At 40.1% G+C, this 13,300-nt stretch overlaps 1 protein-coding gene across 2 annotated transcripts in view; it reads right to left on the reverse strand.

Moving 5' to 3' along the window:
* The window catches only part of LOC118933577 (aldehyde oxidase 4-like), a 69,818-nt gene that overhangs the window by 35,937 nt on the left and 20,581 nt on the right, over positions 1-13,300 (reverse strand). For both annotated transcript variants that reach the window (XM_057503712.1, XM_036928063.2), the window contains exons 8-14: positions 13,031-13,111; positions 11,986-12,130; positions 11,650-11,742; positions 9,809-9,960; positions 8,519-8,612; positions 7,377-7,486; positions 5,097-5,281 (exon numbers count right to left, since the gene is read on the reverse strand). In XM_057503712.1, the coding sequence (XP_057359695.1) occupies positions 5,097-5,281; positions 7,377-7,486; positions 8,519-8,612; positions 9,809-9,960; positions 11,650-11,742; positions 11,986-12,130; positions 13,031-13,111 (860 nt within the window). The remainder of the gene's footprint in view (positions 1-5,096; positions 5,282-7,376; positions 7,487-8,518; positions 8,613-9,808; positions 9,961-11,649; positions 11,743-11,985; positions 12,131-13,030; positions 13,112-13,300) is intronic.

The raw sequence follows: 13,300 nt of genomic DNA on the forward strand, positions 1-13,300 counted from the left end.
GGGTCTGTTCTTATGCCAGTACCAAACTGTTTTGTTACTTGTGGCTTTGTAGTAGAGCTTGAAGTTGGGGAGTGTAATCCCCCAGCTTTATTCTTCCTTCTCAGGATTGCTTTGGCTATTTGTAGTCTTTTGTGGTTCCATATGAATTTTAGAACTATTCTCTCTGTTGGTGGAAGAATGCCATTGGTATTTTGATAGGGATTGCATCTGTAGATTGCTTTAGGCAGGATTGCCATTTTGACAGTATTAATTCTTCCTATTCATGAGCATGGGATATATTTCCATTTATTGGTATCTTCTTTAATTTCTCTCATGAGTGTCTTGTAGTTTTCAGAGTATAGGTCTTTCACTTCCTTAATTAGGTTTATGCCTTGGTATTTTATTCTTTTTGATGCAATTGTGAATGAATTGTTTTCCTGATTTCTCTTTCTGCTAGTTCATTGTTAGTATATAGGAATGCAACAGATTTCTGTGTATTGATCTTGCATCCTGGAACTTTGCTGAATTCAGTTATTTTTTCTAGTAGTTTTGGGGTGGATTCCTTAGGGTTTTTTATGTATAATATCATGTCATCTGCAAACAGTGACAGCTTAACTTCTTCCTTACCAGTCTGGATGCCTTTTATTTCTTTGTGTTGTCTGATTGCCATGGCTAGGACCTCCAGAGCTATGTTGAATAAAAGTGGGGTGAGTGGGCATCCTTGTGTTGTTCCTGATCTTAGAGGAAAAGCTTTCACCTTCTTGCTGTTAAGTATAATGTTGGCTGTGGGTTTGTCATATATGGCCTTTATTATGTTGAGGTACTTGCCCTCTATACCCATTTTATTGATAGTTTTTATCATGAATGGATGTTGAATACTGCTGAATGCTTTTTCAGCATCTATGAAGATGATCATGTGTTTTTAGTCCTTCTTTTTGTTGATATAGTGTATAATGTTGATGGGTTTTTTAATATTGTACCATCCTTGTATCCCTGGAATAAATCCTACTTGATCATAAGAATGATCTTTTTAATGTAATTTTGAATTTGGTTTGCTAATACTTTGTTGAGTATTTTTGCATCTATGTTCATCAGGGATATTGGTCTGTAACTTTCTTTCTTTGTGGCATCTTTGCCTGGTTTTTGTATTAGAGTGATGCTGGCCTCATAGAATGAGTTTGGAAGTATTCCCTCCTTTTCTACTTTTTTGAAAACCTTTAGGAGGATGGGTATTAGGTCTTCTCTAAATGTTTGATAAAATTCAATGGTGAAACCATCTGGTCCAGGTGTTTTGTTCTTAGGTACTTTTTTGATTACTAATTCAATTTCATTTCTCATAATTGGTTGTTCAGATTTATGGTTTCTTCCTGGGTCAGCCTTGGAAGGTTGTATTTTTCTAGAAAGTTGTCCTTTTCTTCTAGGTTATCCTATTTGTTAGCATATAATTTTTCATAGTATTCTCTAATAATTCTTTGTATTTCTGTGGTGTCCATACTGATTGTTCCTTTCTCATTTCTGATTCTGTTTATGTGTGTAGACTCTCTATTTTTCTTGATAAGTCTGGTTAGGGCTCTATTTGTTTTGTTTATTTTCTCGAGGAACCAGCTCCTGGTTTCATTGATTCTTTCTGTTGCTTTATTCTTCTCAATTTTATTTATTTCTTGTCTGAGCTTTGTTATAACCCTCCTTCAACAGACTTTGGGCATCATTCGTTTTTCTTTTTCTGTTTTTATTAATTGTGAGCTAAGACTGTTCATTTGTGATTGTTCTTTCCTGAGGTATGCCTGTATTGCAATATACTTTCATCCTAGCATGGCCTTCATTATGTCCCACAGATTTTGGGGTGTTGAATTGTTTTTTTCATTAGTCTCCATATATTTATTGATTTCTGTTTTTATTTGGTCATTGACTCTTTATTTAGGAGCATGTAGTTAAACCTCCATGTGTTTGTGGGCTTTCTTGTTTTTTCTTTGCATAATTTATTCCTAGTTTCATACCTTTGTGGTCAAGAAGCTAGTTGGTATAATTTCAATCTTTTTGAATTTACTGAGGTTCTGTTGTCACCTAGTATGTGATCTATTCTGGAAAATGTTCCATGTACACTTAAGAATAATATGTATACTGCTGCTTTTGGGTGGAGTGTTCCATAGATGTCTGTTAGGTGCATCTGTTCTAATGTGTTGTTCAATGCCTTTGTCTCCTTACTTATTACTTATTTTCTGTCTGGTTGATTTGTCCTTTGGAGTGAGTGTTGTGTTGAATCTCCTAAGATGAATGCATTGCATTCTATTTCCTCCTTGAATTCTGTTAGTATTTGTTTCACATATGTAGGTGCTCCTATGTTGGATGCACAGATATTTATAAAGTTTATATCCTCTTGTTGGATTGACCCCTCAATCACTATGTAATGCCCTTCTTTGTCTCTTGTTACTTTCTTTGTTTTGAAGTCTATTTTGTCTGATACATGTACTGCAACTCCTGCTTTTTTCTGCATTAGTTGCATGAAATACTTTTTTCCATCTCTTCACTTTTATTCTGTGTATGTCTAGGTTTGAGGTGAGTCTCTTGTAGGTAGCATATAAATGGGTCCAGTTTTTTAAATCTATTTGTGACTCTATGTCTTTTGATTGGTGCATTCAGGCCATTTACACTTAGGGTGATTATCGATAAGTATGTACTTATTGCTATGGCAGGCTTTAGATTCATGGTTACCAAAGGTTCAAGGGTAACTTCCTTACTATCTAACAGTCCAATTTACCTCACTTAGTATGCTGTTACAAACACAATCTAAAGGTCCTTTTTTTTTCTCCTTTTTATTCCTCATCTATTCTTTATATATTAGGGGTCATAGTTCTGTACTCTTTGTCTATCCCTTGACTGACTTTGGGGGTAGTTGATTTGATTTTGCATCTGCTTAGTATTTAATTGTTCTACTTTTTTTTACTGTGTTTTATTTCCTCTGGTGACAGCTATTTAGCCTTAGGAGCACTTCTATCTAGAGCAGTTCCTCCAAAATACACGGTAGAGATGGTTTGTGGGAAGTAAATTCTCTCAGCTTTTGCTTATCTGGAAATTGTTTAATCCCTCCTTCAAATTTAAATGATAATCTTGCCAGATAGAGTATTCTTGGTTTGAGGCCCTTCTATTTCATTGCATTAAATATATCATGCCACTCCCTTCTTGCCTGTAAGGTTTCTGTTGAGAAGTCTGATGATAGCCTAATGGGTTTTCCTCTGTAGGTCATCATTTTTCTCTCTCTGGCTGCTTTTAATAGTCTGTTCTTATCTTTGATCTTTGCCATTTTAATTATTGTATGTCTTGGTGTTGTCTTTCTTGGGTCCCTTGTGTTGGGAGATCTGTGCACCTCCATGGCCTGAGACACTTTCTCCTTCCCTATATTGGAGAAGTTTTCAGCAATTACCTCCTCAAAGACACTTCCTATCTTTTTTTCTCTCTCTTCTTTTTCAGTACCCCTATAATGTGAATATTGTTCTGTTTGGATTGGTCACACAGTTCTCTCAATATTCTTTCATTTTTAGAGACATTTTTTCTCTCTGTGCATCAGCTTCTTTGTATTCCTTTTCTCTAATTTCTGTTTAATTTACTGTTTCCTCTACTTCACCTAATCTGCTTTTAAATCCCTCCATTTGTATCTCATTCCTGAATTGCTCCCTGAGTTCTTGAATATTTTTCTGTGGCCCTGTGAGCATGTTTATGATTTTTATTTTGAAATCTCTTACAGAAAGATTGATAAATTCAGTTTCACTTGGCCCTCTTTCTGGTGTTTGTTGGTTTTTGGTTGAACTAGGTTCCTTTGATGTTTCATATTTGTTGGTGGTGCCCTCTAGTGCCCAGAAGCTCTACTCTCTGAAGCTGATCAGCTGCTGGAGCGATGGTGGAGGTTGCAGGTGAGCGGTGCTGGTGTCTGTCAGGATGAAAGAGCTGTTTCTTGCCCAGCTTCAGTGCCTGTCTCCACTGCCAGGGCCAGTGAGCTGAGCATGCAGGGAGAAGCCTCTATGCTTTGCACTTGTAGCTGCCATTATTGGGGCCGCTGTGTGGCTGATCTGGTGCAATGGCCATGCAGCCAGTTTGTGGGCTGGTGTCTGCTGGGAAGAAGGTACAGCAGACTGTGTATTGTGATGAGGGGCCTTGTAGCTGCATTGCCAGCCAGGGGCATGGAGTGCTTGAAGCTCCTGAAAGTTCCCAACCTGCTGACCAGATTGCATCTAGACAGTTTTGTCCACCTGTCCTTTCTCCTGAGCAGCAAGTTCTGTGCAATCCTTGCCCCTCTAGCAGCCCTCTCACTGTTAGGAAGTCTCAGACTGCCCGCCTTTATTTTGTCCCAGAGCTGCTGGATGTGTATCCTTGTTTTCCACAAGCATCTGGAATCTCAGTTTCTCCAAGTGTTCCACCTGTCTCTGCTTTCCAACCCCACTAACGTCCAGATCACCATATAATGTGGGTTCCTGCTCCCAGAGCATATCTCCAAGGCTGGGTGTTCAGCAGTCACAGCCCTCACCCCCTCCTTGCTCCATTTCTCTTCCTCCCTCTGGTGAGCTAGGGTGGGGGAAGGGCTTGGGTCCCTCTGGATTGTGGCTTTGGTATTTTACCCTTTTCCTTGAGGTCTGCTGGTTTCCCCAGGTGTAGATAGTCTGCTACATCCAGCCTTCTTTCCTGTTGCTTTTTCAGGATTTGATGTATTTGCTATATTTTCATATTATGTGTGGTTTTGGGAGGAGTTTTCTGTCTCACCTCTCACACTGCCATCTTTAATTCTCCAACATTTGCTTTTTGCAAGTTAATTAGAAGTGAAATTTTCAAGACATCATCTACTGAGATTAATTTATATATTACAGAATTTTGGGATTTGTACATTACATTACAACATAAAAACTGCAATAAAAGAACTTTATCTTGAAGGAGGATGGATTTTGGGTGATTTACTTTATACTTTCTGAGTGATTAAATTTTTTACATGATTTATATATACATATTTATATATATGTATACACACACATTTTTTTTATATCAGCAAAAAATTCTCCAGGGGCTATTTTCATTCATATGTTAAAATAGAAAGGCCTGAATTCTATGTTCCAGAGAATGCTATGACATACCTCCCAGTGAGCTGCTGGCAGGTTTGGCTTGCAGAGATGACAGTGGGACCAACATTCCCGTAGAACATTTGAAGGTCCTTGATCGTATCTGTGCCCTCTTCAAACCTCACACTCATCCCGGCATTGACAATAGCAAAGGCACTCTCTTGTCGCTGGGCCATACGGAGTCCTGCCACGAAGTGCCCCTGGAAACAGAGAAACACTCAGAATGTTAGTGCTCACCTCCACTGTCCAATGCAAGTGATAACTGATAATTATTTATAATGGAAGGGATCCTGTAAATGATACAAGCTGTCACTGCTGTTGGCTCTAGTGTTGCTGTATGTGAGTACTGACCTATGAGCTTTATATGTTTTAATATGTAATCTTCACAACAACTCTGTTCATTTCCAGTTTACTGATGAGAAAAATGCAAGGCTAAGTAACTTGTACAATCAGTGGCAGAGCTGGGGTGGAAATCCAAGAAGTCTAGCTCCTGAGTCTGTGCTTCCCTACTTTCAACTCTGAATCACCACATGTGGCCTTGGGCAAGTGACTGAAAGGTTCGGGTCTTAATTTTCTTTAAAATGAGAAGGTTGGGTTTGATCAGATGGTGCCTTAGGGGCTGCTGAGAAGGGTGAGGGGACGATCAGGAGGCCGAGGCTCTCAGAGTGAACTACCACACCTCCACTTCGAGCTGTTTTAGTTTGGTATTCTATGTAAATTTAATTTGAGTTTTATTCTTAAAAAAAAAGAAAGCTTGAAAACCACTGGACCAAATAGTCTCCAAAGTGCTTTCTAGGTTTAAACCTGTCATTCTAGGTTAAATTTCCTTACTAGTGTGAAACATTAGAGCCACAATGTCAGAAAGCCTCTTAGTGTGGCCAGCATCTTGGTGGGGGCCCGGGAGAGTTTAAACTTACTACCATGGATTCTGTCAAGGATGAAGCATTTTTGATACAGAAATCAAAGGTGATAAAGAACTTGGAGACACACTGATCATATTTACTCTCCCGTACTGATTGGTGTGGACCTTCCTGTCTGTCCATTCCTGCCACCACCACCCTCATTACTTTCTCTTGCCTGAATAATTGCATTAGCTTCCTAACTGGTCATTCAACCTGCAGTCTATCCTTCAACCAGTTTATCCTCTACCTTTCTAGTGGATCAGCCTTCCTAAAATGTCACTTTCATTAAGATTTTACCTTGGTTCTTGCTTTCATTAAGACTTGGCTTGCTTGTTTTGAAGCACATCTGATCTTGCTTTGAAGGTGGCTATCTCCCAGAATGTGTATAAACTCCTTGATGGAGCAATAGATATGCTTGGTGACCAAGCTGCAGCCTCCCTCCTAGCCACACCTCACGGGCTGCTCCAGCCACCCACCTTCGATTCTACCATGTCCCCCGACCCCCACCCCCCATGCTGTTCTCCTGCCTGGAATGATTTCTGTCTAATGATCTGTGCTCGACGCAGACGGTTTTTCTTTCCCTTTGAGCACCACCAGGGGACGGCTTTCTCCATTTCTGGAACTATCCCAGCTCTGCATCCACTCATTTCCTGTCTGAGATGACTAGTTATTTCCTACCTCAAGCCCTTCCTCTTAGGTTGAGAGACCTGTGAGGATAGGGCTCTACGTCTTATAAATATGCATATGGCCTCTTCTGAGCTTAGCATTGGGCCCGGCATGTAGAGTGGTAGGTAGTTAATAAATAAATAATTTTATTTAAAGTACTTGGTCAGTGAATGTTGGTTGATTTGGAAATACCTTTAGGATAATGAACTTTCAGTTTACCAGAAACTTGCTGTAGCTGATGTTAACTATAGTTTCACTCCATCTTAGCTAAGATGCATATTTATCTGAAACCAAAAATTCAAGTCTCCACACCAAAGGTTCTCCTTTTGTAGAGGGATAAGGTCCACAGAAATGTTTTTCTTTAAATTTCTTTTAAAAAACAAAAGAAAAAAGTGAACTTATAACACTAAATGCAATCTGGATTATATTCATCTTTATACTGACTGTCATATTTTTTTATTTGACTTTATTTCTTACGGGGGAAGGGACCCATGGAGGCAAAAGTGAGTAGGGACCACAAAAGACAATGTGGGCCTGATATGAAAGCAAATCAGATGGTCTTCTGGGAATCTGCCCCTTCATGTTAGCAGCCCGGAAAGTCTCCCCACAGCAGTTGGTTGGAAATGGAGACGACACATTCCCCCGGAAGCCTGCCTGTGGCTCACCGCACAGGGCACAGGGCGAGCTGGGCTCCCGGGGGGTGGGCAGAGAGTCAGGGAGCCCTTACCTGTGTAGAGTGGGGAATATAAACAGATAACACAATCTCTTCCGGTTTAAGGCTGGCTTCAGGCGATCTTTCAAGGAAAAGGCCGTCTAAGGGAATCTGCCGTTCTCCTTCTGTTAGAGAGAGTGACCTTGATTAGAAAGAATTTTTTTAGATTGGGGAATAAGCAGCAAGGGTCAGAAGTGATGTATCCAGTGGGAAGAGTAGCAAGGTGGGAACCAGAAGGTGTGGGTTCTAGCTCTTGCTCCCAGGCTGGTTACTGTAGACAAGTTATAGAACTTTGGGTCTTGTGGTTCCTCATCTGCAGAATCACAGGGTTGGACCAGATAAACAGAAAAGTCTTCTCTGGTTCTCAGCTCCCATTATATGCCACTCACAAATTTTGGCCTTGAAGAACTTTAAGGCTATTTGGAAACAAATGGAAAATGGGTACAATGTATTTCATTAGTGGGGAAACTGAGGTTCAGAGAGCTGGAGAGGCCATGTGACTTGTTCAAAGTGTTTTAGGTGGGACTCGTGGTGGAGGTGGGGTCCTGATATAGAGCTCTTCTTAAGTAGTTTATCATACTCTCCTATTTTATCCACCATATTTTTAATGTGACTTTAATCAAAAAGAGGGTTATCTCATATCAATAGCCCTATGAATAATATGCATTTGCTTTTATTTCCTCTTTCCCTTGGCAAAGTTCTAAGTGTCTTTGAATAAACAGAGAAGTAATGAGTCATATGTCCCACAAACTTAATTTAGCTTACAATGAAAAGTCCTACAAGAAAAATGTCCACCTTTATGAAACTCTGAAATAAAAATGCCATAAAACTTTGAAAGTACAGAGATACATCTCATTAATTTTTTTGTTAACTGCTTTGATACTATAACTTGGACTATGCATAAATGTCACCAAATAGGAAAAATTGTCAGGTGCAGTAACTTATCTGATCTAGAAGATATAGAATATCTGGAGAACAGGAAAACTGATCTCAGTTTCATCCTTACATCTGTTACATTTGAGATAATGGACATAGAACCTATGTATATAGATAGTGAGTCTAAGTTAGATATACTTGAGTTCCTAGTTCTTGGCTTATGGAAGGAGCTACATAACTGACAGTGGTAATTGCAGAATACCTAAAGCTTGGTCTCTTACCTTTAGATATCAGATTGATGGTAGCATTTCCTGCTGCTAAAATGGGATTTAGGTCAGAAAAATTGGGCCTGCTCACCACATGTCCTCCTAAAGTCTAAATTAAAAAAAAAAAAAGACATTTTAAAAGCTACAGTTGGTTATTTGACAAATAAGGAATTATGGATATGGGAACCTTATCTCAGTTTTCAATACCCTTGTTTGCTTCACAGAAAGATTTGGCAGAGTTTTGGGGCAGCTAAATAGATTCAGACAACATATGATACAAGATTCCTACCCCTGACCCTAGTTCAAACTTATTGCTTAGGAAAATAATTCTTTTTCCATATGCAATGAGAAGGAATGCTTCTTTGAGTACAAACTCACACTAGAGTGTCCAATAACATGGGGGAAGGTGGGGACTGGAGCCTGAGGAAACTCTAAAGAACCAGGATAATGTAAATTTATGTTAAAAATGTTTGCTGTGCTGCATGCAATGCAATAGAATCCTTCCTCTGTTGCCCCAAACTACCAGTAAAGCTGCTTTACACATAGCCTTGGACAAGGAATTTTGATGGTAGTTGAGGGGCAAAGAAAAAGGGACAGAAAATACAGAAGGTGAAAACATAAGGTGGATTTTCAGAATCAACAGAAATAGAGCCATAGGTACTCAGGGGAAATGCACCTCACCAAACCCCACTAATCTACCCATCATGTGTGGAATGGACAGTGGTTCAGGCCAATTGCTCTTAAATCTTAAGTAATAAGGGAACTGCAATAAGCTAGATAACTGGGGACATCCAAGAATAGACCTGTAGGATATATACATTTAAGAACTGACCTCAGGGCAAAGGTCTAAGAGGGGAACCAGCCATAACAGCATTTTGGAAGTGTGGGCACTTGTTTACTGAACCTTGGATAAGACATAGTTCATAGACTGTTAGAGCTGGACAGAATTTTAGAGACGGTCCATTTGGTTGAACCTTAATTTTTAAAATGAAGAAACAGTGACGTAAAGAAGTCAAGTAGCTTGTCCAGGATCATACCACTCGTAGATGACAGGCTGGAATTACAATTTGGGCATCTTCCAGAATTCAGTAACAAAATCTTGTGATTTAATATGTCACTTTTCACTTTGGACACACATGTACATACCATGTGATACCTCTCCCTTTGTCACATACACATGCACACACTCACACTCTTATTGTAGAGACTTGCTCAACATTGACTTGGTATTCCTCATCAGAGTAATCGTTTGCTAAACTGAACTGTATGACTGTCCACAACTGTGGCTTATTTCACGTCATGTACCGCCATATTCCTAATCTGGGGTCCGGCAAGCGTCCTCAGATGCTTCAGGAGTGCACGGTAAGTCTTAGTCTTCTCCTGCGGTTGCTCCGAAACAATAGAATGTAAGGCATCGTTGAACTGGGCCAGGCTGAAACCTGCACCAATTGTGACCCCTGAAGATAAGAAAAAGTGAACTGAAAAACAAGTTACACGGGCTGGGTTGTATGGAAACAATCTCTCAAATATATTTTCACTTTTCATATTAACTTAGAATGACGAAAACAAAGGTAAAGATATTTCTGTCAATTTGCTTTATTCCCAAATATTAGGTAGCAAATTCTTTCGTAATCATGGATATAGTCACATATGCCATACGTTTTAGGACAGATCAACCATAGATATCTGAAGCTCATTACTTTGTTTATTCCCCAATTTATTGTTTTCCTGAGTAAGTTGGTCAAATATGAAAATTCCAGCCAAGATCGTAACCTCATTAATCCTCAGTGGAAATTGACCTGCAACGTTGCACCGCCCACTTGCCCTTCTTCCACAGCCACCTCTTCCTATTGTTCCCTTGTCAGAACAAGCAGCATAGCCACCTGCCTGTACCTGGGGCCGTGTTAGTTGCAGGTTTGCTGACAGAGAACGTGTGGAGTAGGGATGCGTTTAGTTTGTGCATTCTCAATGGGGGCAATACTGCCTCCAAGGGGGTGAAGAAAATCTTACTGTTTTGGGGTATAAAGCCCTGATATATGTATACTGTACATAAACAGATATATGGTCCATCTGTGGTGTTAAAATTTCATGGAGGGATGATTTGGGGAAAAATGTCTGTTGCTCCTTAGAGAGGCAATAGTGAAATGATTGAGCAACACTGATTTGGTTCTTCAGGCTCTACCTCCTTAGTCCCTCCACCTCCACCCCACCCTGAGCACCTCCACCCCTTATTTCCAACCCTCTGCTGGCAGTGGTCTCCTCTTGCTCCATATCTTCCCGTGAGTCTATTAATACAGACTTTCCAACAGGCAAAAATATGAATGGGCAGACTGATTTAAGATTGGCAAGTCAGAGGGGAAAATGTTAAGATAGATATTTTCCATTTGATTCCTGTTTACTCATTGGGAAGACGCTATTTTATTAGGATTTTTAGCTCCTATAACCTGTTATCCATTCAAATGCTGAATTTGGGGAGCGGATGGTGTGGTGGTTCTCAGACAGCCTTATCCTGTGCATGATGTGGAAGGAGTACTGGACTAGGAGTATGAAGACCTAGGATGTGGTCCTGACTTGACCAAGTGCGGGCCGTGTGAAGCTGGGGAACTTGAGCTTTTTTATTCTGTCTCTTCTTCAGGAGACTAGAGATTCCTCCCAGGGTTGTTGTGAGAATCAAAAGAAGCAAGAGATGTGAAAGCACTTGGTGAATTGTAGGGAGTGTAAAAATAAATAAGGTGGCTGTTCACAGTTAAAAATTCAAATCTCCTGATCCAGACTTTTTTTGTGGGTGAGTGAGTGTGTGGGGTGTAGGATGAGCTTCTAGCAAATCTGTGAACCAGGGGAGAATATCTGGCAAGAACCATCCTTACTGGCCAGCCAGTGTCCTAAGTCTTCTTATTCAGTCACTCTATACCTGGCTGAGCTACATGACATCTTCCTACCATTTTATGACTGCTTTGACAATGTAGCGCTCAGTGACACAGCTGAGTGGGTCAGTTTGAAAAAGCTCATAGAGGACATATAACGGGCTTAATACATATTTCTGAATGAATGAATGAGGTCAGATATTCTGTGAAGTGGTCAGATTAGCCCAGTGCATATAACTGATCATTAATAGCCCACTAACAGTCAATAAAAAAGGTGCATACCATCCTCTGTGCTGTCCACAAACGACAGTTCTGGAAGCCCAAGTGGAGATATGAAAACTGGATGGAACTCATCTCTGAATTTAATACTGGGCCCTTAAGGAGAAAAGTATTCATAGCAATTAGAAAAGGAAGTCAGTGGGTACTAATTACGTCTGTTACAGATAATGCAGAGGGAAATTGTGATGCAAACGACTCATTTGCAAAAGAAAACAACAAAGCATTCTGAAGGACCACAGGTATCTATTAACAACAATGAATTGCATTTATGAAGAGTTTGAAAAGAGACACAGATATTAGGGTTACCTAATCTAAAGGATAGGCTTAAAAACCACCCACCCAGTGTCGTGTTCCCCATGACAAGGGGGGCTATGGGGAAATTGGCTTTCTGCTCCAGAAGGTCTTTGAGGGTCACAGGGGTGATCCAGGTAGTCCTCTCCCCATGGAATGTCAGCCTTCTCTTGTTTGGATCTTCTGCCATTCTCTGCAGAGAAGCAAAGCCACAAGGCTGTTGAACTACATGCCAGGAACCACTGCTCTGTGCCCAAATGGCCTGCTGGGCATTTTAGCTCTCTGAGATGACCTAACTTGTAGGGATCAGGAATGGGTGACCTTGTCTGAAACTACCTAGATTGATAAGATCCATGTGGACAACATTGAATAAAGATCATACCAGATGTCTTCATCAACAAATTTTGTTTTCTACTTTGCATATAGAGTAGAGCAAACTTTGTGAAGTGAGTATGTGAGGAGGAGGCAGCCTAGTATACTGAAAGTATCTTAGCCTGGAATTAAAGGGGCTGGGCTTCTAGTTTTACTCTGACAGTGACTCAGAGGGGCCTCATCTTTGGCTGTTAGTTTTTTTAATAGGACAGAAATTGCTTATGGGCAAAATTATCCTTGAAAAAAATCCCTTAAATCATTCAAACAGGTATAGTGTAAATTTTTTTTTTTACAACTCTGTAGTATATACATATATATACTCACACATCTGCAACACATCTCTACCTGTGATCTCTAATTACTAGATATGCCCAAGTTCTCATACTCTGAGGCATACATGGGATTGGTGATGCTCTGAGAAGCCAGTAGAATCATATTCCTCACATCATGCTTTCTCCAGAGCATGACCATGCAACAGAATGATGGGCATATCACACTATTTATATTACTCTCTCTTTCTCTTTCTCCCCACTGAGTTGAAATCACAGAGGTTAAAAGTGAGAATAATGCAATTCCATTATAATAAGTATCATTAGATTTTTACTTTGTGAGTTTTGCAAAATGCCTTAACATAGCCGACAGTGTAGCTGTGTGACCTTAATGTTTAAAACACAAGAAGGATTATATCACATCATGAGACAGCAAAAGTGAAGTATCTTACTATCAGTTCAGGAGGAAATATAGGCTCCTGGGATGGATCCAAGGGCTGGAATTCATCTTCATTATACAGTTTGGTACATATCTCAACAAAACAAAACAAAATACAAATGGAACTTCAGAGGTACTGAGAGATGCACAGGAATCTCTAAGTGTGAGACTTGAGGGTCAGAGCCTACACCTCTGACACCCCAGGCACAAAATGAAGGTGCCAGAGCCATAGGGCATCCCTGAGTGGAGTTCCTCCCCCCTCACAGGACCGTGACAGTGACCC

Source organism: Manis pentadactyla, chromosome 6, assembly GCF_030020395.1.
Source record: "Manis pentadactyla isolate mManPen7 chromosome 6, mManPen7.hap1, whole genome shotgun sequence".
In the NCBI taxonomy this organism is placed as follows: Eukaryota; Metazoa; Chordata; class Mammalia; order Pholidota; family Manidae; genus Manis; species Manis pentadactyla.